The sequence below is a fragment of the Podarcis gaigeae genome (genome assembly GCF_964106915.1).
Source record: "Podarcis gaigeae genome assembly, chromosome: 9".
NCBI lineage: Eukaryota > Metazoa > Chordata > Lepidosauria > Squamata > Lacertidae > Podarcis > Podarcis gaigeae.
Window position 1 is genome coordinate 68,269,389 of NC_139685.1, and position 25,104 is coordinate 68,294,492.

Here is a 25,104-nt window from a genome sequence, read left to right on the forward strand (position 1 = left end):
TATTTTTTTAAAGTATTCCTATTCTGCCTATCACGACAGAACTTCTGGATAGTGGGATTTAAAAATGCAGAAGAAAGAAAAGTATTTGGTAATGAAATTGCCTATCATTTTTGTTAAGCCAAACCCATTGAAGAAGCTCCTTAAGACGATGCCTTAAATTTGAAAAATGAAAACGAAACCAGTCCTTCACTATTATTCTTAACAGATCAAGGATGAGAGTTGTAGTCTAAAATGTTTGCAGAGAACCACCTTGGCTGCCACAGTTATAGACACTTCTAACACAAGTTCATATAACTATCTGTTTATGTATGGAGACAAATTCAATAGAAACTAGGAGAGGGACTGAGCTTGAGCTGCAACAGAGAACATAATTTGCACGAAGAAGGTCCCAGTTCTGGCCCCAGCATTTGCAGGGAAAGAGCTCTATTGAGTGATGGTTCCAGTTGTTTTGAGCTTAGGGTGGGGTAAGAGAAGGCAGAAGGGGGCAAAGTTAGATGGCTTATTATAGCCAACAAGGTGCAGTATCTCTTAGTTGTTCAGACCAAAGAGCAGTCCTGACCTGGAAGTCTTTATAGGGGCCAGAGTGACTGTGTTCAGATGTCACACTAAACCATGGTTTGGTGCAATATGCCTAAGCAGGGACAAGCTGCAGGGAGCCTTGGGTTCACTTTCTCCCTTCCCCTCTGAAGTCAGGAGAAGAAATTCAGAAGCTTTCACTTCCACTGCAGCTGGTTATATTGTCCAGGCGTTCTAAACAGAGTGGGGCATCCCAGAACACAGTTCAACCACTAGCAGGATCCAATTCCGTATGAAAGTGTGTATTAAATTCTCATTTTAACAGAAAAACCATTCTTATAAACTACAGATAGGTATAAGATAAGGTTGGCTCTTTGGCAGGACCTCAGAGGTAGTGCCACTCTGGACAGCAGCTGCTGGGACCCATCGGTGGAGAAAACCCTGTTACATTCAGATCCTACTTTTGGGCTTCTGAAAAGCATCTACCTGCCTGCCTTGAGAACAGGGCGCTGGTACAGATGAGCTTTTGGTCTGATCCGGCACAGCTCTTACAATTATGCAGTATGTCAGCTGAAATACAGAACTGCTGAGCAAGGAGGGAGATATTAGATGTTAGCTATTTCCTGTGTGGGCTTTGTGTTTACTTGGATTCTGTCATAAAGGTTAAGATGGAGAGATCCTCAGAGTCCTGCCTTGACACAGATCCCATTGAAACGCACGTGGGTGCAGCCGTTTGATTTATGTCTCTGAGATGGATGTTTTTCTTTGTCTTTAAAAGCAACCAGATGAGGGTCTCCTTCATCGTGTTTTCCATGCAAGCAACGGTCATTCTTCCATTAACACAAGACAGGTAAGCAAATTGCAACATTGCTTTCCCCACCCTCCACCCCTAGCTTTTGATGCTAATAAATACTATTTTAAGTGACACTGAATTAAGTTGGCCCTGAATTAGGCCTAAGGCAATTTCCCCACCAGCAATAAAATGGCGGTTCCTTTTTAATCACCTGAAGTGTTTCTTAAATAGTACAGTTTTACCGTTGGTGAGGAATTCGCTTTGGGCCCGATTCAGTGCCAATAGTGGCTCCTTGTTATAAGTAATAAGGACACCTTTCAAAGACCCATAGAAGTTTAGAGTTGGAAGAGATTCATACAGTGGTACCTCGGGTTAAGTACTTAATTCGTTCTGGAGGTCTGTTCTTAACCTGAATCTGTTCTTAACCTGAAGCACCACTTTAGCTAATGAGGCCTCCTGCTGCCACCGTGCCGTCGGAGCACAATTTCTGTTCTCATCCTGAAGCAAAGTTCTTAACCCGAGGTACTATTTCTGGGTTAGCGGAGTCTGTAACCTGAAGCGTATGTAACCTGAAGCGTATGTAACCCGAGGTACCACTGTATAGACCAACTGCCTGCAATGCAGGAATCACAAGCAGCCATGATGGGCGGTTGCTTTCAGAATGCAGGATTATTTATTTCCTGTTATTACATTTGTATATCCCTTTTCCTCCAAGCTCAGGGTGGTGTAGATGGTTCATCCCATTCCATTTTATCCTCACAGCAGGTAAGGTAGGCTGAGAGGCAGCACCTGACCCAAGGTCAACTATTGAGCTTGATGGCTGAATGGAGATTTGAACCTGGATCTCTCCATGTCCCTATCCAGTACTCTAACCATTGCACCCCGCTGTTCTCAATGCAGCCTTCAAGTATTACAGCCCACCTTGCCACTTCATTCTACTGCAGGTGATGCTTCCAACCTTGCAGTGTTAGAATCATAGAATCAGAAGGGACCCTGAGGAACATCTAGTCCTGGCTTTCCCAAACTTGGGTTTCCCGCTGTTTTTGGACTACACTTCCCATCAACCCTGACTACTGGTCCTGCTAGCTAGGGATGATGGGAGTTGTAGTCCAAAAACAGCTGGAGGAGACCCAAGTTGGGGAAACTGATCTAATCCAACCTCCTGCAACGCAGGAATATACAGCTGTCCGTTACGGGGATAGAACCTGCAACCTTGGTATTATCAGCACCATGCTGTAGCCAACTGAGCTATGTTGCAAGGATTTCCAGGACAAAGTAAGCGGGCACTGCAGACTCTCTAAAATGCAGTCTAAATCTGCGTTAGCTGGCGATGGCGGTGGATTAATTGGGACTAAGCCATCTTCCTCCTTGTTCTTGGTTGCAAGTTTGAAAGACTTGTTGAAGCAATTGTTAGGAGGGGTAGGCAGGGTAACTGTTGGGGATATAAATGTGCCTTTTCTGAAAGGCAGAGGTGTGAGATTCATGCACATATGTTGCATTGAGAGGAGACGTTCTATTTGTAACCATTCATCACATGCAGAGCAGCCTCCAAGTTGCCGTCAACGTGATTGTCCTTTCCTCCTTTTGTCTTGAATTCTAAGACGAGACTCACAGAACGGGTCTGTTATTGCAAGGTGTCCATCTCTTAGGAATTGGCGTCATTGGTCTTTTTGTTTTTGTTTCGCCTTTCTTTCAGCAAAGCGTCCCCTATACAATTGTGTAAATCTCAGCTTTTGTTGTCGAAATATGTTTGGGGTGTAGGGCAGTTGGTCCCAGGGACTGAGATGGAATTCAGAATGTGGTTCTTTATATATATAGAAGAAAATCCAGAGTCAGGGGAAAGTGTGCCTCTGGTTATCAGTTTCTGGGAATTGCTGGTGGAGAGACTGCAACTGAGATCACAGCCTACTTGTGCGCTACTCAACGGCCACTGTGAAGCTAGGATGCCGGACTAGATGAACCTTTGCTCTGATCCAGCAGGCTATTCTTACCTTCTGTTCCAGAATATTAGTGGACAGATGGCAACCTGCTTCCCCCCCTCTTGCTTGCAGAATCTTATTCTTTCTTAGATTTTCCTTTAAAAACAATATATATATGTTCATTGGGCCCCAGAGCTGAAATAGGTCTGGAGGTGTCAGATCGCTGGGAGGTCTTGGTTGTATGCTGGATAAATAAAACTGAACTGATTGTACGAGAGCTATTTTTTGCGTTGCGAAATCTGTTTCAGAAAGACTGGAACTTGATTTGTCGTTTGTTTCTTGGCAGCAGAAGCGCTGCGGGGCCTGTGGACATACTGCCACTCATTTCTGGCAGGCACAAAGTGTCTGCTTTGTAATCTGCATTCGTACATAATCATTTTCAAGTTGTTTTCAATAGACACCAAGTGTAAAATATTTTGGATTAAACAGATTGCATTAACTTTTACGTAACTTGCTCAGCTGCCATCTATAGTGCACAGCATGCCTTCCGCTGAAACCAGGACTGCCAGTACGGATATAAATTGCTTTGTGCAAGTTTTCCCAATCTTACCTTTTAGATTTTGGCTTAAGGCTTTTTATGGGTGAGGAGCGGGAAAGGGATCAAGGGTGCCTCAAAAAATCGGCATTTGCAAATGTGGGTGTTTGGTTCCAAGGGTTCTGCATATACATGAAAACCTATATACTCTAACCCTTGGAACCATCCCTGCCTGAGCATCCCAGAGCATCTTGGAGCTGGTGGGTTGAGCAAGCCTTGCCTGTTAAACAAGACAGAGAGCTTGAAAGCTCTTTTTGCACCAGGAAAACCTTGCATGCATTTAACTTGCACAATTTCAACCATCCGGCTTTCAACCACGCAAGGCTGAAATCACACAAATTAAACGCGCATAAGATTCAATCGAACTGTGCATAAAAAGAGGCAGTTGTGAATGCCTGCTATCAGGTATTTTTCCAGCGTTGCCTTTTTATGGGCAATATATTTCTGCTTACAAAATTTGGATTTGGGGGTCCACTTTATGCTAGGGCTGGGTGATGCCTGGTTTTCAACATCGTGAGAGATGTTGGTGAGAGATGATACAGTGGTACCTCAGGTTACATACACTTCAGGTTACATACGCTTCAGGTTACAGACTCCGCTAACCCAGAAATATTACCACAGGTTAAGAACTTTGCTTCGGGATGAGAACAGAAATTGTGCTCCGGCGGCAGCAGGAGGCCCCATTAGCTAAAGTGGTGCTTCAGGTTAAGAACAGTTTCAGGTTAAGAACAGACCTCCGGAACGAATTAAGTACTTAACCCAAGGTACCACTGTATATCACACACCATGTTTTGGGATATATTGCCACGTCAGAAATTATGAAACTGATAACACAATATGGACTTCAAGCCAGTTTTAGACAAGATATCAATATGACGCCCAACCCTATTTTATGCAGGTGTTTTCAGTGTCTAGTGGTACCTCAGTTTACGAACTTAATCCGTTCTTAAACTGAAACCATTCTTAAACCAAGGTATGCTTTCCCTAATGAGGCCTCCCACTGCCAGTGCCCTTCCACCATTTGGTTTCCGTTCTTAGACCGAGGTAAAGTTCTGGTTTTGCGAAAGTTCATAACCCGAATCATTGGTAAGCAGGTCTGTTCTTAAACCGAGGTACCACTGTATCTCATTGAATTGATGGTAGCCATCATGGCTGGTACCAAAGGTTGACCTTATGTTGCATCTCCACCATTGGAGACAGTAAGTCTCTGAATACAAGTTTTTGGGAATCACAAGTGTTGGGAGGGTTGTTGCACCCAGGTTATGCTTGCAAGCTTTGTATCTTGGTTGGTCACTACTGTGAGAACAGAGTGATGGACTAAGTGGGCCTTTGGATTGATCTAGCAGAACTCTTCTTCTCTTCTTAAGATCTTTGCAGATGGGATCAGGAATGCTTGAAGGATTCAGCGATATTTTCAATACAATGTTTAATAATCTTTTGCTTTCTTCTTCATTTTCAGGAATGAAATTCAGAGAGGCCTTGAAGAGCTGAGTAATGTTAAGCCAGGAGGTGAAACGTACATACATGAAGGAATAAAAGAAGTAGGTTTTCCTTCCCCTCTCTGTTAAATGATATAGTGGCTCATGGCTTAGTGGGTAGAGTATGAGACTCTTAATCTAAGGTCATGAGTTTGAGTCCCACGTTGGGCAAATGAGTCCTCCATTGCATTCCAACTCTACAAACAATAATTCTATGATTTGTTGCTGTTCAAAGTATCTTGCCCTTCTTGGGTCAATTGTGACATGGAATTAGTTACATATTTAGTTCTTGTGTGACTTTTTTTAAAAGCAGGAGGGTGGATTAGATCAGAACCATAGCAGGGGCAATGGGGCGAAGCTCTCTTCCCCCATGGTCCCAATCCAGTTGCTTCCCCTCCTCCTGGTTCTATAGAACAAACAACCCCTCAAAAAACCCAGCCAAGCAAGGGTTGTGGATTCAAGCCCCACGTTGAGCAAAAGATTCCTGAATAGACTTTGTCTAACTTGGCCTCATAGTTATTATAACTGTTAATAATTTCAGCAGCCTTATCTGAAATGGCTATATTCCTCTTGTGCCAGTTCTCAGCCCCCCAATGACAGTGATAAGCACACATTTTTTGTTTTTCAGGCAAATAAGCAGATCAAGGAGGTAGGAGCCTTGAAGTCAAACAGCATCATCATCGCTCTGACGGATGGACAATTGCAAGGGTATATACCGCAATATGCAGAAAAAGAGGTGAGTTTTGAATTGAAACTGTGCCTCCTGCTTGCCTGTGTGGTGTTGTTGTTGTTATTATTATTTATTAAATTTGTAAAGGAAAAGTTAAAGTACCCCTGGACGGATAAGTCCAGTCAGAGGCAACTATGGGGTTGCGGTGTTTATCTTGCTTCAGGCCGAGGGAGCCGCCGTTTGTCCACAGACAGCTTCCCGGGTCATGTGGCCAGCATGACTAAACCGCTTCTGGTGCAATGGAAACCAGAGCGCACTGAAACGCCGTTTACCTTCCCGCTGTAGCGGTGCCTGTTTATCTACTTGCACTGGCCTGCTTTCAAACTGCTAGGTTGGCAGGAGCTAGGACAGAGCAACGGGAGCTCACCCCGTCATGGGGATTCAAACTGCTGACCTTCTGATCGGCAAGCCCAAGAGGCTCAGTGGTTTAGACCACAGCATTTCCCACGTCCCTATACCCTGTACCCACAGATCTCAAGGCGGTTCACAAGATAAAATCACAAGATAAAAATCACCAAAGCCATAATCAAAATGGAAACAAAAGCAACCCCATAACCCCCCTCCCCAACACATTTTAAAAGGGCATTGGATCAATCAAAGGCCTCGTTAAAGAGGAACGTTTTTGCCTGGCACCTAAAGGTGTATAATGAAGGTGCCAGGCAAGTCTCCCTGGGGAGAGCATTGCACCAATGGGGAGCTGAAAAGGACTGTTCTTGTGTTGCCACCCTCTGAACTTCTTGTGGAACAGGCACATGAAGAAGGGCCTCAGAAGATGATCTCAGGATCTGGGTACGATCGTATGGGGAGAGGTATTGCAGTTCTGAGCTGTTTAATGCTTTATAGGTCAAAACCAGCACTTTGAATTGGGCCCAGAAATGAATTGGTAGCCAATACCGTCAGACCAGGACCTTGTTATATTCTAAGGACCCTTGACCATTAGGTCCAGTCGTGACCGATTCTGGGGTTGCGACGCTCATCTCGCTTTATTGGCCGAGGGAGCCGGCGTTTGTCCGCAGACAGCTTCCGGGTCATGTGGCCAGCATGACTAAGCCGCTTCTGGCGAACCAGAGCAGCACACGGAAATGTCGTTTACCTTCCCACTGGAGTAGTACCTATTTATCTACTTGCACTTTGTGCTTTCGAACTGCTAGGTTGGCAGGAGCTGGGACTGAACAGTGGGAGCTCACCCTGTCGCAGGGATTCGAACTGCCGACCTTCTGATTGGCAGGTCCTAGGCTCTGTGGTTTAACCCACAGTGCCACCTGCGTCCCTTTGTTATATTCTAGCAAATGCATAAAACTTTTATTGATTTATTTCCATTCAAGGCAGAGCTTGCCAGGGATATGGGAGCAAGAGTCTACTGCGTCGGAGTCCTTGATTTTGACCAAGACCAGGTAGGGGCTATATTACAGGACACCGTGTTGAGACGATAAACAGGTTGCTGGCAATGTTTGAAGATTTTCGCACTTCCTTGGTATTGGATACAGCTTCTAGGAGACCTGCCCTGTATATGCAGCAGAATGAAGGTGCAAAATCCTTAGGTTGTCAGTAGGACATACCTCTTTTGAATTGTCCCTCCACCCCCCACCATGTTAAAACACACATGCCCCTGTGTCAGTTTTTTAATGCCTGCCGAAAACCTTCCTATTTCATCCAGGCCTATGTAGGCAATTAAGAAATGCATCCCTCCACAATGGTTAATTGATGTCTGTTTTTAACTTGTGTAGATGGATTTTATTGTATGGTTTTATGGTTTATTGCTGTAGGGAGAGCATGAAGCTCTTAATCTCAGGGTCATGGGTTCAAGCCCCACAATGGGCAAAAGATTCCTGCATCGTGGGGGGTTGGACTAGATAACCCTTGTGGTCCCTTCCAACTCTATGATTCTACGAGGAGCTGCAACAGAAAAGGCCTGTTCTTCTGCTGCTGCCCAGGGACCTCCCTTGGAGGCAGGACACAACTCTACAATTCTATGGTAGATACAACTACAGCTACAGCTACAGATGTAGATGTAGATGATGTAGATGATGTAGATGATGTAGATGTAGATATCACAAAGCAGTTTGTGTTTGCAGTGAATCTTGCATGTAGGAAAGCATTCAAAACCGTGATCCCCCTCCTGCAGTTTGGTACGGCCCATTCTGTCACCTCCTCATTCTGCTGCATGTAGAGGCCAAGTCTGAAGCTACCATCTGCTGCAGGGGTGGGGAACTTTTGGCCGTCTAAAAGATGGTGATAGACTACAGCCCGCAGAGTCTGAGCCAGCCTGGTTGATGGCCAGGGATGGTGAGAATCATAGTCCAGCAACAGCTGGAGAGCCCCAGGTTATCCACCCCTGTTACAATGAGCCAGGCCATTGGCCAGTCTAACCCAGTGTTGGCTACATTCTCCCTTCACTATTGCAGGCAGTAGGCCTCTGAATATCAGTTACCGTGAACATCTGGTTGGCCACTGTGAAACCAGGATACTGGTCTGTGATGGTTGTTTTTCAAAGGCTGGTTCAGCTTTTCGTATTTTTTGCCAATGCATTTGTCCTTACTTCCTTAGCTTGAAAGGATAGCTGGTTTTAAGGAGCAAGTCTTCCCAGTCAAGGAAGGATTCCAAGCCCTCCGGGGGATAATTAATTCTGTAAGTATGCTGGAAAGCACATATTGCCTTAATTTTTCATGTAAAGGTGGTGAAATCTTATTTACTTTTGTGGCATCGTCTTTCATACGAAATATTAAGCTGCCTGAGCTTTCTCTAGCCTGAGTGCTTCATTGCAGATTGATGTGGCTTCCACAGATCTGATCTCTCAGGCAGGGATGGCTAAACCGCATCCTTCCAGATGTTTTTGGACTAACACTCCCCATTCTCCCTAAACATTGACCACAGCGGCTGGGGTAGCCAGGGATTTGAAGTTCAGCAATACACGTCAACTATCCCTGATCTAGGACCTGCTAGGTACCACATAAGGCCCCAGACTGAATAGAGAGGAGTATTTCTCTCTCGATGGATAGCTGAACTATGGCTCCACAGTCCAGTGTGAGAATTTCATTTTGCCCAAGTTGGGAGGGAAGAAAAAAAGGATTGCCATGCCATTGAAACTTGCTGCTTCTGTCTGTTGCATAATCCAGGATGAATATGAGAGATCTCCTCCTTTTTATCTTACACAGGCAGCAATCAAAGTGCTAGTGTCAGATGCTGGGTGGTGGTTGCTCGTGAGTAACCAGGCAGGACTCCGGCCTGTCTTTTACAGGTTTTATTGTGCAAACTATTTACAGTGCAGATGCACAGGGTTCATGTCTGTCTTAGTCACTTGCAGAATCCAGGAGTGGCACCTTCCGGTTCCCCCCCCCCCCAACATAAGAACTTAGACACCCCAAACCTCCACCTCCCCTCCTTGGGCTTCACCCTTCTGTGCAAACTGGGTGATGTAAGTGGCGTGTGTGCCTCCTGGCCAACCGGGCTAGGTGAGGCGCTTGGGCTCTCAGCAGCATCTTTGAGCCCTCTCCTCGCTTGGCTGGGCCCTTCCCTCTCTTCTCCACTGGAAGTGTGGCTTTTCCCACCGCTGGACGAGGAACTGCTCCTCAGAGGTTTCTGCGGCTCCCTGTATCTCAACGGCGTCCCTGCCTCCCTCCCCTGTTTCGATGGCAGTCTCCTGACAGCTAGCACCTTTGCAAAGCTAAGCAGGATCTGGTCCGGTTTCAAACTGGATGGGGGACCGTGTGCTGAGATTCCTGCATTGCATAGGGTAGGACTAGGTCCCTTCCAACTCTGCAATTACACTAATGTTGTGGGATGCAGCATAGAAGCATTGGAATAGACTCAGCTGGTAGCAACCACAAACTATTGCTTGGTTGTCGGGATGCAAGAAGGCCTGGCTTTTTCATTCTGTTCCGTATTCGTCTTATGCAGCACTGTTTCAATTCCACTGCATTATGCCTTCCATCAAGAACTACGTTATTTGTCTCGCTGTTTGTGGTGAAATGATGTAACTTACACAATTCATGGTGTAAACTACATTGCCAATATGTTACTCCAATCCATTCATTTCAGTGCAAAGGAACTGCAATGCATTTTAAAGCTGAGGCCATTGTTCTTCAGTGTTTGAGAGCTAGATTTCTCTAAACAGGGCTTGATTGTCTGTACAACTTCATGGAATTTACAAGGAAGTTAGAAACTAGCCTGAGAATTTCAGCTTTTGGTAGAAAAGCTTCTGCAACAAATGTAAGGTTATGCAAAGTACAGTCGTACCTTGGTTCTCGAACACCTTGGTACTTGTACATTTTGGTTCCTGAATGCCAAAAACCCGGAAGTGACTGTTCCAGTTTCCAAATGTTTTTCAGAAGCTGCTTCTGCTTGAGTGCGGAAGCTCCTGCAGCCAATTGGAAGCCACACCTTGGTTTTCGAACGGTTTTGGGAGCCAAATGGACTTCTGGAATGGATTGTATAAGAAATAATGACTGTATAAGCAACCTTTGCATATGTTTATTCAGTAGATTGTATTTGGCTTCTGCTAGTCATTGGGGGTTGAAGATCTCTGAAGCTGCAGTCGAAGTGGTCTGGGAGTTCACGTTTGACCAGTCAGTCAATACATGAAAACAAATCCGTTCCCACCCAAATATGAGCCAATAGTTGGATCTGGTGCTGTTCTCTGCCTCTGCTTTGGAGACAGTATGCCTCTGAATACCCATTGTCATAAATTGCAAGTGAGGGGAGCCTTCTTGTATGGTGGTCTTGCTTCTGGGCTCCCGGCAGGCCACTGTGAGAACAGGGTGTCGGGATTCACAGAATGCTGTGTGAGATAGTAAGTCTGCAGGCTTGAGTTTGCTAGCTGATGCAATCAGTCAGCAATACTTTCTATGGAAGTGCTGAGTCAGAAAGATGTGCTGTCAGTTGATTGGCTGTCCTCTGATTAAAAGGGAAACCTGTCCAGCAGTAAGTGTGGTGGTGTATAAGAGTGTGGTCAGAGAGAGAGAGAGAGAGAGAAAGGTTTGTTAGCCTGTAGATATTTGTATATATAAAGGTAAAGGGACCCTTTACCATTAGGTCCAGTCATGACCGACTCTGGGGTTGCGGCGCTCATCTCGCTTTACTGGCCAAGGGAGCCAGCGTTCAGCTTCCGGGTCATGTGGCCAGCATGACTAAGCCACTTCTGGCAAACCAGAGCAGCGCACGGAAACGCTGTTTACCTTCCCGCCGGAGCAGTATCTATTTACTTGCGTTTTGATGTGCTTTCGAACTGCTAGGTTGGCAGGAGCAGGGACCAAGCAACAGGAGCTCACCCCATCACGGGGATTTGAACCACCAACCTTCTGATCGGCAAGTCCTAGGCTCTGTGGTTTAACCTACAGCACCACCCGCGTCCCTACTGGCCGCAGTAGTGGCATACATAAATAACCTTTTTTGACACTTGGGAATTTCAGTCTGAATTCTCCCCAACAGAAAGGACTCTGGTTTTTCTTGGGAAAGTACTTTTAAACATTTTTCTTAATTCGTTATGGATCATTTCCCAATACACTTTTACCCTTTTACAAGTCCTCCGCATATGCAACCTCTTTGGATCTCCAGCACTTACCTGATTCAGTCTTATTGCTTTTCTTTTCTTCTTATGACTTACTTCTGAGATGATATGCATAGGATTTGGCTTGCAAATAAAAAAAGAACTGGGACAAAGTTTTAGTGGGTTCCCCCCCCCCTCCTATAATCACACTATATGTGTTAATTAGCATATAGACAGCCAGAATTTCTGTGTTATCACTAACTACTGTGGCTGCTGTTCTGCGTATTCTCTGCTTCACTTCCCCCCTGACCTCACTGTTTGCAATCCCCCATTCCCCTCAAGCCATGCACATATAAACGAGTAACTGAGGATAACACTTTATGCGCCAGAGGAAGCGGGGCTGCGCTCTGCAAAAGCTTATGCCATCATGCATTTGTTAGCCTTTTAAAGTGTCGCAAGCCTCTTGTTTGTTTCGGCTGCGACAGCCTAACAGGGCTGCTCCTCTGGGAATTGTGTAAAGTTAAACAACGTACGAGATCTGTGTGCAATCCTCTTCCGCTATAAGCCTTCCAGTGAACTTTTGCAAGCTTTTCTGGCGCTGTTAACGTCTCCCAACTTTGCAAAGCATCTAAATGAACGAAAGGCTTGTCAGAATCCATCAGTCCGAGAGGGAAGTCTAGTGGCTTAAGAAGAAACGCTGAAGGCAACTTAGTTATCCGATCAGTAATGGTTTACTGATCTAGTTTGGCTGATAATTATCTGGAAGTATGGCTTCCTGAGCAAGCGGAATAAATGCTCTGGCAATGTGAAAATTCAGGGCTCATGCGTGTATGAATTTCCCTTGCACTCCTGCAGAGCCATCTTTCATTGCAGATACTATGCCCTTCTAAAAAATGTTCTTTGGAAGCAACCTGCTTAGCCTAGAAGAGAAGTGTAGGAATTGCATGTATATCAGATGCATATCATGAGCATGAATTGTGGGAGGCTGCAATCTATTCTCATTTTTAGGATGCATCAAAATGAGCACAGCCAGTGTGGTGCCCTGGGCAGAATGCTGGGCTTTGACTCAGCTGATTTGGGTTCAAATCCCTGTTTGGCCACAAATCTCGTTAGGCAGAAAGATAATAATTGTCCTGGGTGGTGGAGGAGAAACGATGTGGAGACCTTGTGAGCTGCTCGGAGGAAGAATGCAATTCAAAAACTTTTTTTTTTTTTTGCATGGCTTTTTCATGAATAGAGGCAAAGGCCAAACAGTAGTGGTTGGGCGTTTTGTGTGTGTTTTGCAATATGTTTGTTTTGAGAGAAGACTCTCCATGAAGCATGAAATGTGAGTTGGATTTCAAGCTGGGTGGTGGAAGAGCAGGGCTTGCGGCCCTGGGCATTTCTTAGCTGCCAGGACTAGGAAAAGCCAAATAAGTTATGCAAAACATGTGGGATGATCTCCCCTATCCCATAGCTGCAACTCTGTGCACATGCAGGTGAAGTATCTCCATAGGGAATGTATATGTATATGTACAGTGGTACCTCGGGTTACAGACGCTTCAGGTTAGAGACACTTCAGGTTACAGACTCCGGTAACCCAGAAATAGTACCTCAGGTTAAGAACTTTGCTTCAGGATTAGAACAGAAATCACGGTGCCATGGCGGCAGCAAAAGACCCCATTAGCTAAAGTGGTATCTCAGGTACTTCGACCTCTGGAACGAATTAAGTTCTTAACCCGAGGTACCACTGTATATGTATGCTTTTTATTAGCTTGTTATTACAACACAAACACACACAATGAACAGACCTTAAAAAAAAAATACAGATACAAAACAAATAATAAACGTATATCCATATTTCAATTCTTTTTAAAAAAATCATTGTTATTAAGTTTCCCATTTTAACAATCCAATCAATTGAATGTTCCAAATTATACAAATACATATCAACTAGTCCAAATATTCTGCCTAAATTATAATTTTTTTGTTGGGTACTGTATTTCAATTCTTATTCTTTTCTAATTGGCTTCCTTCATCCTCAACGCGGGTCATATTTGGTAAACTGTTTCTTTCTCCTTTCCTTTTCCCTACTTTTCCTCTATGTTTTATACTTTTACACTATATTTCGTTTTGCGGAAATTACTCAAAGCAAGTCCAGGTTTTGATTTCAGGACACTGCTTTTTTAGGTAATCTCTATATTTTCCCCATTCTTTTTGGATTTTTTGTTTAGATTGACCCCTAATTGTATCCGTCATTTTGGCCAATTCAAGGTAATCAAATAATTTCTCTTGCCACTCTTTTTTTGTTTGTTGGTACTATCTCTTTTTTCCATTTTTTTGCAGTTAAGATTCTTGTTGCTGATGATGCATACAGGAATATTCTGTTATTTACACTTGCAATGTTGGAGTCTAATATGCCCAGCAGAAAAGCTTCTGGGTTTTTTAATTTATTATAAAGGTTTGTATAAATATTTTCTTCAGCTCTTCATATACCATATCCCAGAAGCTCTTAATTTTATTACAGGTCCAACACATGTGTAGCAGTGTCCCCTCTGCTTGATTACACCTCCAACACATTTTGGATTTTGTTTTATACATTTTGAATATTTTGCTAGGTGTTATGTTCCATCCTAGCAGTTCGAAAGCACCTCCGGGTGCAAGTAGATAAATAGGGACCGCTTACCAGCGGGAAGGTAAACGGCGTTTCCGTGTGCGGTTCTGGCTTGCCAGAGCAGCGATGTCACGCTGGCCACGTGACCCGGAAGTGTCTCCGGACAGCGCTGGCCCCTGGCCTCTTAAGTGAGATGGGCGCACAACCCAAGAGTCTGTCAAGACTGGCCCATACAGGCAGGGGTACCTTTACCTTTTTTATGTTCCATCTATAAAACATCTCTAGAAAATTTTCCTTTATGGCATCACCACAGGGAATCTCTTGGGTCTTCACCCTTGTCAGCCGCACATTCCTTGAGCTGGGTGTGTTGCTTTGCCATCAGAAGAAATGGCTAGATATGCCGATTTTGGTTTTTCTCAGTTTCACGCTTCTCCAGTCTTAAGTTCATTTTTCCACATTTCCACATCAGTTTGTGATTTCTCTCCCTACCCCCCAAAAAAAATTCTGCTGAAAATTCAACTGCATTTTAGTGAGAATTTCTCCTCCTGTATACATTTTTATATGCAATTTTACTAGTTACAAGTTTTAGATAGTGAGCAGTTTTTTGTTTTTTTTTAAGGGACGCGGGTGGTGCTGTGGGTTAAACCACAGAGCCTAGGACTTGCCAATCAGAAGGTCGGTGGTTCAAATCCCCGTGACGGGGTGAGCTCCCATTCCTCAGTCCCAGCTCCTGCCAACCTAGCAGTTCAAAAGCATGTCAAAATGCAAGTAGATAAATAGGTACCGCTCCGGCGGGAAGGTAAACAGTGTTTCCGTGCACTGCTCTGGTTCACCAGAAGCAGCTTAGTTATGCTGGCCACATGACCCGGAAGCTGTATGCCGGCTCCCTCGGCCAATAAAGCGAGATGAGCACCGCAACCCCAGAGTCGGTCACGACTCCTTTACCTTTTAGTTGTTGTTTTTTTTTTTAAAAAAAAGTTTATGTCAATTGTATTATCTGCTTTAAATTTTGTTATCTTGTCTGGTGTTGCTGTGGTCTAAGGACTAAGGCAAAGAAAGCTGAGTCTGGTCTATGTGCTCAGCTCCATCCAGATCTTGCTTTATTGTGGGAGAGCATCATGGGGAAAGTGGCTTCAGCGTGGCTTGTGCGTCTGTGTGTGTGTGTGTGTGTTTTGAAGCAGTTCAGCTCTCTGCATTTGTGGTATCTGCACACATCCTGTTACTAGGTAGGAGAGCAATCACAGGAAGTCGCCTTGCTGTGGGCTGGTGTGTTCGTCATTTTGATGCTTCTGTACAAGCAGCTCAGCTCTCTCCTCGAAGTATCATTTTTATTCCTCTCTCATCATATACCAGAACCTGGGACCATCCAAAGAGGCTGAATAGTGGACAATTCAGGACAGGCAAAAGAAAGCACTTGTTCACACAGTGCACAGTTAAAACTATGGAATTTCCTCTCACAAGAGGTTGTGATAGCCACCAACTTGGACGCAGTGTTAGAAACTCAGATATCTAAGTTAGGCACCAAATGGCTCCTTGAACCAGGGTTACAGTCGCCCAAAGCAGAATGCCTAGTTGCCATTTCGGGGCCAGATGTCACAAAAGTAAGATTTTTCAATGCAATTTTTGGGTTCCTGAAATTTGTTCGGAGTGTGCAGATAAAATACAGTGGTACCTCTGGTTGTGAATGGGATGCATTCCAGAGACCCATTCGCAACATTAAAAGAACACAACCTGAAGTGCCGTATCTGTGCAGGTGCGCGATTTGGTGCTTGTGCGCAAGCGCGATTTAGCACTTCTGTGCATGCGCAAGCCGTGAAACTCGGAAGTAACCCTTGCCAGTACTTCCGGGTCACCACGGGACATAACCTGAAAGAACGTAACATGAAGCAAACGTAACATGAGGTAGGACTGTATCACAGACAGAATTCTACAGGATGTGTGTGAAAACAGCAAAGGTCCGAGGATCCCCCAGGCACACACCTCCAGATGGTGGAGACATTAGGCACTATCCTGGCACCCGGGAAACTTCTCTCGGTCCCAAGTGGCTGACTGTTGTTGTTGTTTAGTCGTTTAGTCGTGTCCGACTCTTCGTGACCCATGGACCAGAGCACACCAGGCACTCCTGTCCTCCACTGCCTCCTGCAGTTTGGTCAAACTCATGCTGGTAGCTTCGAGAACACTATCCAACCATCTCGTCCTCTGTCATCCCCTTCTCCTTGTGCCCTCCATCTTTCCCAACATCAAGGTCTTTTCCAAGGAGTCCTCTCTTCTCAGGAGGTGGCCAAAGTATTGGAGCCTCAGCTTCAGGATCTGTCCTTCCAGTGAGCACTCAGGGCTGATTTCCTTAAGAATGGATCGGTTTGATCTTCTTGCAGTCCATGGGACTCTCAAGAGTCTCCTCCAGCACCATAATTCAAAAGCATCCATTCTTCGGCAATCAGCCTTCTTTATGGTCCAGCTCTAGTGGAAAATGTGTCTGGCCAATTTTGAACACTGCTTGGAATGCTTTTAAAAGAGAATCATACAAAGGGAAAAAGCTGCTATGAACTATTAGCCATGACGGCTATGTTTGCCTGCACTTTCGAATACAGTATGCCTCTGAATACCAGTTGTTGAGAGTCATGGCTGGGGAAGAGTGCTTTCGCACTCAGGCCCATCTCATGGGCTTCCCATTGACCGCTATGAGACCAGGAGCTTTGACTAGATTGGCCTTTGTTCTTATGTTCCTATGTTGAGTGTGGAGAGAGGCATGGAGAAGTCAAGGCTCTTGTTCCAGTGCAACCTTTGCTGTTTCAAGAGCGATAGAGGTGAACAGCCAGCAGGAGGTTTGCTCCACGTTGCTCTCCATGCTGTGTCAAAACTTTCCTGCCCTGCTGTTTTGTACAATCACCTGCTCTGGGTGCAACTAAGCAGAAAACACAGAGGGGGTTTTTCCGTTTCCTTTGCAAGAGGCTAGAAAAGAGAAGTGCCAGCCAGCCGCCGTGTATCTGAAGCCTGGCCCCGTGCTCCGCCTTTTTTCCTTTGCAAGAACAGAATCCATTTACAGGGAGCATCTGATTACCAATTACAAACCTCCTTAATAGGAACATTTCCTGCAAGAGGAAGAAATATGCTTGGCTTTGTGTGCTAGGGCAGCCAGGAAGCGAGTCATTAAACGCTTAAGTGGAAGAAGAAGAAGAAGTTTGGAGGAGAAGGAAGGGAGGCATGAAGTGAGCATGGAGGAAAATTATTCTGATTATATCACTCTCTCCTCTAATCCACACGGATAGCCCAGCGCTCGAGCCGCACTTGCTGTGAGATTTAGAACAAACATGTTAAGAGGTTTCTGCTCATGCAGCTGAAATGCGAGAGGAGCAGAGAGCTACTGGGGAGGTGAGGGGGTGAATGGCTGTGTGGAGTTGTTAAAGGGGCTCAATGGCCTGGAAGGGGAATATTTCTCCATCCTCCTATCCTTCACTGCCGCACAGGGCTTAATTTGACATCCCCTGACATATTACAAATCGTATAATGTCCTGGTGCACAGAGGGCTGCTCCCTAAGCAGCAACTTAACTGATAAGGTCCCAGGTTCTCTCCCTCCCCACCCCTTCCTCTGCTTCCCTCTGCACGGTTTGCCTTATGATTTCAATTTGACTCGTCAGATACCACTAAACTGCTATTGGTTGCATTACGTAACTGATACAGTAAATGCTTTTAACAAACTACAAACTCCAGAGCATCTCTTTCAGCCTCCGTTCCCCACTCTCTTTTTTTAAAAAAAATATTTTCACAATTAAGCATTATCATCACATAAGTATAAAAGAATAAACCACAACAAATAAAAAATAGAAAATAAAACATTTTCGCACAATATTAAATCCATGCTTTAGGATTACTCAGATCCCTCGACACCCCTCCATTCCCTCGCCTGCTTCTTTTATATTATCTTAATTTATACATGTCAATAATTTCCTTATCTTTAATTATCTCCAAATTTAAACATTTTTCTTAATATTACAAGTGGTTTTTTTAAAAGACCTGCCACTATTAACTACCTAAAAATGCTTTTGTAGATAGGCAATAAACATTTCCCACTCTGTTCCACACTCCTTATCCCAGTCTCGTCTGCTTCCACTTCACCAAGATTCTTCCAAGCTTCATAGAGGATCATAGAATTGGAAAGGATCCCGAGGGTCATTGAGTCCAGCTCCCTGCAATCCAGGAATCTTAGCTAAAGCCTGTGCTGGGCCCAGGGGTCAACCCGAGCAACATGGTCCAGGTCCGGTCCCGAATCCAAGGATTCCATGAGGAGTGAGTCCAACAGGGCCAAGGCAGGAAACCAGGCAAGGACAGGTACAGAATCTAGCATACAGCAATGTTGCTCCTGCAACCTGAGCCAGGATCTGACAGCCTTTTATCTCTGATGGGGTAACGGCTGGTCCTGATCCCCCGGTGACTCACTTCCCTGTCTCGCCCAAAGGCGAGCACTCCTCCTGCGAGTACTCAGGTCTCTCCTTCTCTCAAACCTTAGTCTCTGCAGCTTGGGAGACATCAGTGGGTTACTAGATCCAGGGGCCGCCTCAGCCTCCCCTGACCCAACCAGTAGTGGAGCAGCTGTAAGTGATGGCCCAGCTGGAGGCAACGAGGTAACCCCTGCATCTGGAGCCAGGGCAGGCTCAGGCCCCTGACTCGGCTCAGCTGGTGCTTGTTGCAGGGAAACCTGTACAGACTGGGACTCTTCAGGATCAGGCCCCAGACTTGGTTCAGATGCTGCCTGAGGCAAAGGATCCTGTGCGGACCGAGACTCCTCCAGTTCCGAGTCCGAGCCCAAGTCCCAGGCCATCACAAAGCCAGGGCTTCCCAAGGTTTGGCTCTGCCATTCCTTTACAGAATGTCTTCCTCTTCAAAGTTAAATACAATGGTACCTTGGTTCTCAAACTTAATCCATTCTGGAAGTCCGTTCAAAAACCAAAGCGTTCAAAAACCAAGGCACGCTTTCCCTTAGAAAGTAATGCAAAATGGATTGATCTGTTCCAGACTTTTAAAAACAACCCCTAAAACAAAAAATTAACATGAATTTTGCTATCTTATGAGGCCATTGATCCATAAAATGAAAGCAGTAAACAGTGTACTATACTATAAAATAAATAAATCAGCATTGTAAATGATAAAAATTAAAATTATTATTATTTTTTGCCTGCACTGATGATAGTCATTGTTTGGATGGTGGGGGGGCTTTTTATTCATTTCTGCAGTCACACAATCAATCAATCAATCAATCAATCAGTAGCTGAATTGGGATCTACACAGTCACAAAAACCAATTAACTGAAAAAACCTCAAAACAAAAAACGCAAAATAAATAGCAAAAACAAAAGCACCAAATATAAGCTCCAAATATCACCTCAGAACACTGCAATTGGAAACCGAAGGCTTGAATTACAATGGGGGGACGGGACACAAATTAGCAGCGCAACAGGAAACACAGGGGGATGCAACACGGAGCATGTTCTGCTTCCGGAAAAAAGTTTGAAAACTGAAACACCTACTTCTGGTTTTGCAGCGTTCGGGTTCCAAGTTGTTCATGAACTAAGCTGTTCAAAAACTGAGGTACCACTGTACAACCATGCACGCTTTAACCCAGGGGTGGGAAATCTGTGACCCTCTGCATTCTGTTGGACCACAGCTACCATTGTCTCTAACCATTGGCTATGTTAGCTGGAGTTGATGGGAGTTTGAGTCCAACAATATATGGGGAGTCAAATGTTCCCCACCTTGCTTTAGCTCCTGTGTCAGTTCCCCTCCCCTCTAGCATTTCAGCAGTTAAGCACTGGGTTGTATCCTTTCCTTGTTTATCCTCCAGGCACGCCTCTGTCTTAGCTGTGTTCCACAGAGCTTCTCTCTAGACTTATTGATACAGAGTCAAACCTGCTTGGAATCATTCCTGCCTGGGCAGCATTTCAGCCTGCAAGGAAACCTGCTAACTCTCCTGTCTGTCTTCAGAGTTTTGCCAACACACACACACACACACACACACACACACACACACAACCAGCTCTAAAATTGAGGAATGAAGCTTTCAATCTGATCAGACTGTCATTCTGTACTTTCATATCACAGACTTATCAGGGCAGTGTACGATGTTAAAACATAAAACACCCTTAAAAACCTAAAAAGTGACTGGCAAATTGAAAATGAAACAGGTGCAAAGGCCTGCTAGCCTGTTGGGGGCTGATCCTTAGACCTTTTGCATATAAAAGCATGCAGTTTACCGCTCGGCTGCAGTTCCCTATTCCGCTTAGAAACGTCTTTTTGCAAAAGCTGTCACAGCAAAGTAGCTCTGCAAAGTTATTTTTATTGTTTTTAGTTTGTAAAATCTATATACTGCTTTTTTAAAAAATCAAAGTTGTTTACAAAAAGAATAAAACAAGAACATTGTCAATGAAAAAAACAGCTATTTGAAATGTTCAAAATAGAATTAAAATTAGCGAGAAGCTAAAACCAGATTAAAGCATGCCAGCATTCTACATATCTGGATTGGCTTGCCCTAAACAAAAATGTTTTTAGAAGCCACCAAAAAGAATACAGTGCCAGCTGTCAAGTGGCAGGGAGTTCCAAAGTGCAGATGCTGCCGCACTAAATGATTGATTTTGTACAGATGTGGAACGAGTGGCACCTGTAACAGTTCTAGCTCTGCACTGTCACATATTTTTGCAAACCAGCTCTTTATCAGTTCCTCTTTCCCCCTCCCTTTAAAGCACACTTCTCTTTTAAATTGTTCTTTTTTTGTGGTTTCCTAAACCGGGTTCTATTGGCCGGCTTTGCACGACATGGTAAGTGAAACCATGTGCAAAATGGCAGGGGAATTCACAGACTCTTTGCTCCTTCTTCCCCGGTCGATTTTTGTTGTTTCGCCTTGTGTTGAGTTTTAGATTGTAAGCTCCTTGGGAACGGGGACCTCTCTGAAGCACTGTCTTCATGGGTTGCATGCTGAATAAACAGCAATAACGAAAGAAGTTGTGGTTCAAATGTGCATTGCAGCAACCCCTGAGAAACTAGCCAGGCAGAGTGGAGGGCAGAGAGAGAGAGAGAGAGAGAGAGAGAGAAAGAGAAAGAGAAAGAGAGAAAGAAAGGGAGGGAGAAATAGCTCTCTTTTTAAAATTCTGGCTTCACCAGCAGAAATTCTAGCACCCACCCAGCAGGCGAAAACAACTGCTGAGAGAGCACCAGCCAGCTGGCAAACCCAATAGTGTGATGTTTCTGCTGTTCCTTGTGGTTTGTTTTTTCGTGTGGGCCTTGAGTGACTCCTGGATTGCTTCCTCGTTAAGTGAATAATTGGGTGGGACTTTGTCTTCCTCTCGCCCTCTCTTTTGTTCCACTTCATTAGTGCGCTATATTGACGTAACCTCAGGAAGCAGCTCTGATGGTATTGGCCCCCTCTGAGGCTACAGATGTTTCGGAGGAGGTCAAAGAAGACCCTGAGGATTATCCTGATCTCGGCTGCTTTCATTTATCGTCCCTATTTGCGATCCATTTTCTCCTTGGTGCCGCTGATGCCCCGTTGGAGACTTTGAATGGTGCCCCATTGCCATTATTTGTGGGGGGGAAACAAGACTTTAGAACCACCTTACCCCAAAATGGCAACTACACGTTCCGTTTTGATGACTGTAACCTTGGTTTAAGGAGGCATTTTGTGTCTAGTTTGTACAGTGGTACCTCAGGTTAAGAACTTAATTTGTTCCGGAGGTCCGTTCTTAATTTGAAACTGTTCTTAACCTGAAGCACCACTTTAGCTAATGGTGCCTTCCGCTGCCGCCGCGTCACCGCTGCACGATTCTGTTCTCATCCTGAAGCAAAGTTCTTAACCCGAGGTACTATTTCAGGGTTAGCGGAGTCTTTAACCTGAAGCGTATGTAACCTGAAGCGTATGTAACCCGAGGTACCACTGTATATATCTGAGTTTCTAACACTGTTTTGGGAGCCCTGAGGTTTGCCAAAGTACCAAAACAAGTCCTAGTGGAAGCCCCGCCATCCCTGTCTTGTCCCCCACAAACAGTCCAGTGAGAACTGATTCTGCTCAGCATCTGCAGAAAATTGATTGTCAGATAGAAAAGAAAAATGTAGGTGGAGAGGGATGGAATGAGCTAACCTGGAAATACTGTTAGGAGATGCTGCAACATTTTGTTGCATGCCCACCTTGTTTTAAACTGTTCTTTCTCTGAGAACCTCAGAGCAGCTTATATGCTCTCAGCAGGGCTCCCATCCAAGCAACTTCCAGGGTCAAACCTGCTTAGCTTCGTAGAAGTTGAACGGCGTCCCTGATGCATTTGCTCCTGTCACGACCCGCTCTGACCTTCTGAGAAACCTCAAGGCTGTTTCTGTCAATATATAAAGAAAAATGAATGATATAAAGTCTGAATCATCCTAATCGGCTGTTTCTTGGACTGGTTTCTATCCCATTAATACCCAATGGAATTTTGCATAATGGTGTTCATAGTAACAAATAGGGGGAAAAAAATAACCACATCTGCATATTATTGGCCTCACACTCCCTTGAAGACATTGCCAGTCCTTGAATCATAGTATGGAGCGAGAAAACCGTTAATGCAATTTGTGTGTGTGGTTTTGTTTTGCTCTTTTATTGACTCAGGGTTCTGCAAGGTAAATTTTGCAGCCAGCGTGCACAAATTTGGCAAGCATCGCAAGAGCAGGCCGAACACTGGGCTTGCTAAGATTTACATTAAGTAAAACCTCAGCGCCTAGGACTTGCCGATTGCACGGTCGACGGTTCAAATCCCCGCGGCGGGGTGCGCTCCCGTCGTTCGGTCCCAGCGCCTGCCAACCTAGCAGTTCGAAAGCACCCCCGGGTGCAAGTAGATAAATAGGGACCGCTTACCAGCGGGAAGGTAAACGGCGTTCCGTGTGCTGCGCTGGCTCGCCAGATGCAGCTTGTCACGCTGGCCACGTGACCCGGAAGTGTCTGCGGACAGCGCTGGCTCCCGGCCTATAGAGTGAGATGAGCGCACAACTCTAGAGTCTGGCAAGACTGGCCCGTACGGGCAGGGGTACCTTTACCTTTACCTTAAGTCTTGTGCGTGGACTGCTGTGCTAGAATATAATGGCAAACTGCTTTAATTTTGTTTTAACAACTAACGGCATATACATTTGATTTCATAAATAAAAATAAAGAAACGTATTTGTTTTTAGAAAACTTGTACATTTGCCATCCAGTGCACTGTCATGCTTTGGCAGGATTTAAGCAGCCTAGCTGTCAGGAAGGTTGCAGTTAGAGAGAGAGTGAGAGAACAATACTTTTTCTGGCACCGTGGGAATACTGGATGAAATAATGTCTTTAACTGTAACTCCTTTTAGATGCATCTAACTGTAATTGTTTTTAGAATGCTTTGGCCTTTATAAAATTAAATTAATTACTGATATGCTTGCAACCCTGGGCTCCTTCAGCAGGAAAGGGTGGGATGTAAATTCAGTTAATTAATCATCATCATCTTCGTCACCATCCGCAGCAAAGAGCAGTGAAATCTTCCTACTGCTTTTAAAGCTGTGACATTCTGTGTATTCCACATGCGCGCTGGATATTGATAGAGAGCTTTTAATCTGGGAATAACTCCAGCGCTGCCCTTTCTTTTTACACAAGTAAGCAATTGCCTTGTTGCGTTCATGGTTTTCCTTGGATCAAAATGATCTGAAATCTGACCCTTGAACTTGTTTTTTCTTCCTTTCTGGGGGCGGGGGAGGAGAGATCCAGCTGTTCTGAAGGCCTGCCCAGAATCCTGAACTCTGTTTGCCATTTCACGGGAGGAACAGATGCCAGGAGAGTTATGATTTATGGTAGCAGCGGCTGCCAAAATCCTTTGAACTGTGTGCTAGGGCTAAGCGAAATCAAAGGATGCTGTGAAACGAATTGACGCTTAGCATATTTTGCTAATTGTCAATGTATAGAGTGTGTTGATCAAAAAAATAAATTTAAAAATCCATCCTGGATATGTTCATTTATACCTGGGTCTCCAACGCTTGGTTATGAGCTTTATGGGTTAGAGACGCTTCAGGTTACAGACCCCGCTAACCCAGAAATAGTACCTCGGGTTGAGAACTTTGCTTCAGGATGAGAACAGAAATCGCGCGGTGGCAGCGAGTGCCCCATTAGCTAATGTGGTACCTCAGGTTAAGAACAGTTCCAGGTTAAGAACAGACCTCCGGAATGAATTAAGTTTATAACCCGAGGTATCACTGTACAGTGGAGCCTTGGTTCTCAAACTTAATGTCTTTCAGAAGTCCGTTCAACTCCTGAAACGTTTGAAAACCAAGGCGCGGCTTCCGATTGGCACCAGTGCCCCAGAAATAATAGACGACAGCCGCATTGGACGTTCGACTTCTGAAAAAATGTTCGGAAACTGGAACACTTACTTCCCAGTTTTCGGCATTCAGAAGCCGATTTGTTTGTCAGCTAAGCCATTCGAGAACCAAGGTTCCACTGTATATGTGAGTTTCTAACCCCAGTAGTTTTGAACTGGACTATCTCCTCACCTTGGAAGAGGAGGTTCATTCTGCATATTCCTGCATTGCAGGGGGTTGGACTAGATGATCCTCAGGGTCCTTTTTCAGCTCTACTGAAAGGTTGTATTTTCTGAGAATCCTCTGGAAAAATAATCTCTCAAAGGACCTGTATATATAGAAGGGTCTGGTGACTTCTGTTTCAGTGTATCTGAAGAAGTGTGCATGCACACGAAAGCTCATACCAAGAACTAACTTAGTTGGTCTTTAAGGTGCTACTGGAAGAATTTTTTTTATTTTGTTTTGTATTCAGGTTGTACAAGTGACAAGAAAGTATTTCAATTTCAATTCAATTCAATTTGAAGAGGTGCTCTCCGGCTACATGGAACTAAGAATGCAAATCCTGTTGCCAAAGTAAAAATGACAGACAAAAGAATGTGGTTTCGATCTTTGGTTGCGTGGGAGAAGAACTGTACTCGAAAATTGCAAGAACGGATATGTTTGAGT

General features: G+C 44.7%; 1 protein-coding gene across 1 annotated transcript in view; it reads left to right on the forward strand.

The window, feature by feature from the left end:
* The window catches only part of ANTXR2 (ANTXR cell adhesion molecule 2), a 156,823-nt gene that overhangs the window by 13,661 nt on the left and 118,058 nt on the right, over nucleotides 1–25,104 (forward strand). Inside the window, exons 3-7 of the mRNA XM_083756652.1 lie at nucleotides 1,295–1,366; nucleotides 5,283–5,364; nucleotides 5,930–6,037; nucleotides 7,357–7,425; nucleotides 8,579–8,659. Of these exons, the coding sequence (XP_083612778.1) occupies nucleotides 1,295–1,366; nucleotides 5,283–5,364; nucleotides 5,930–6,037; nucleotides 7,357–7,425; nucleotides 8,579–8,659 (412 nt within the window). The remainder of the gene's footprint in view (nucleotides 1–1,294; nucleotides 1,367–5,282; nucleotides 5,365–5,929; nucleotides 6,038–7,356; nucleotides 7,426–8,578; nucleotides 8,660–25,104) is intronic.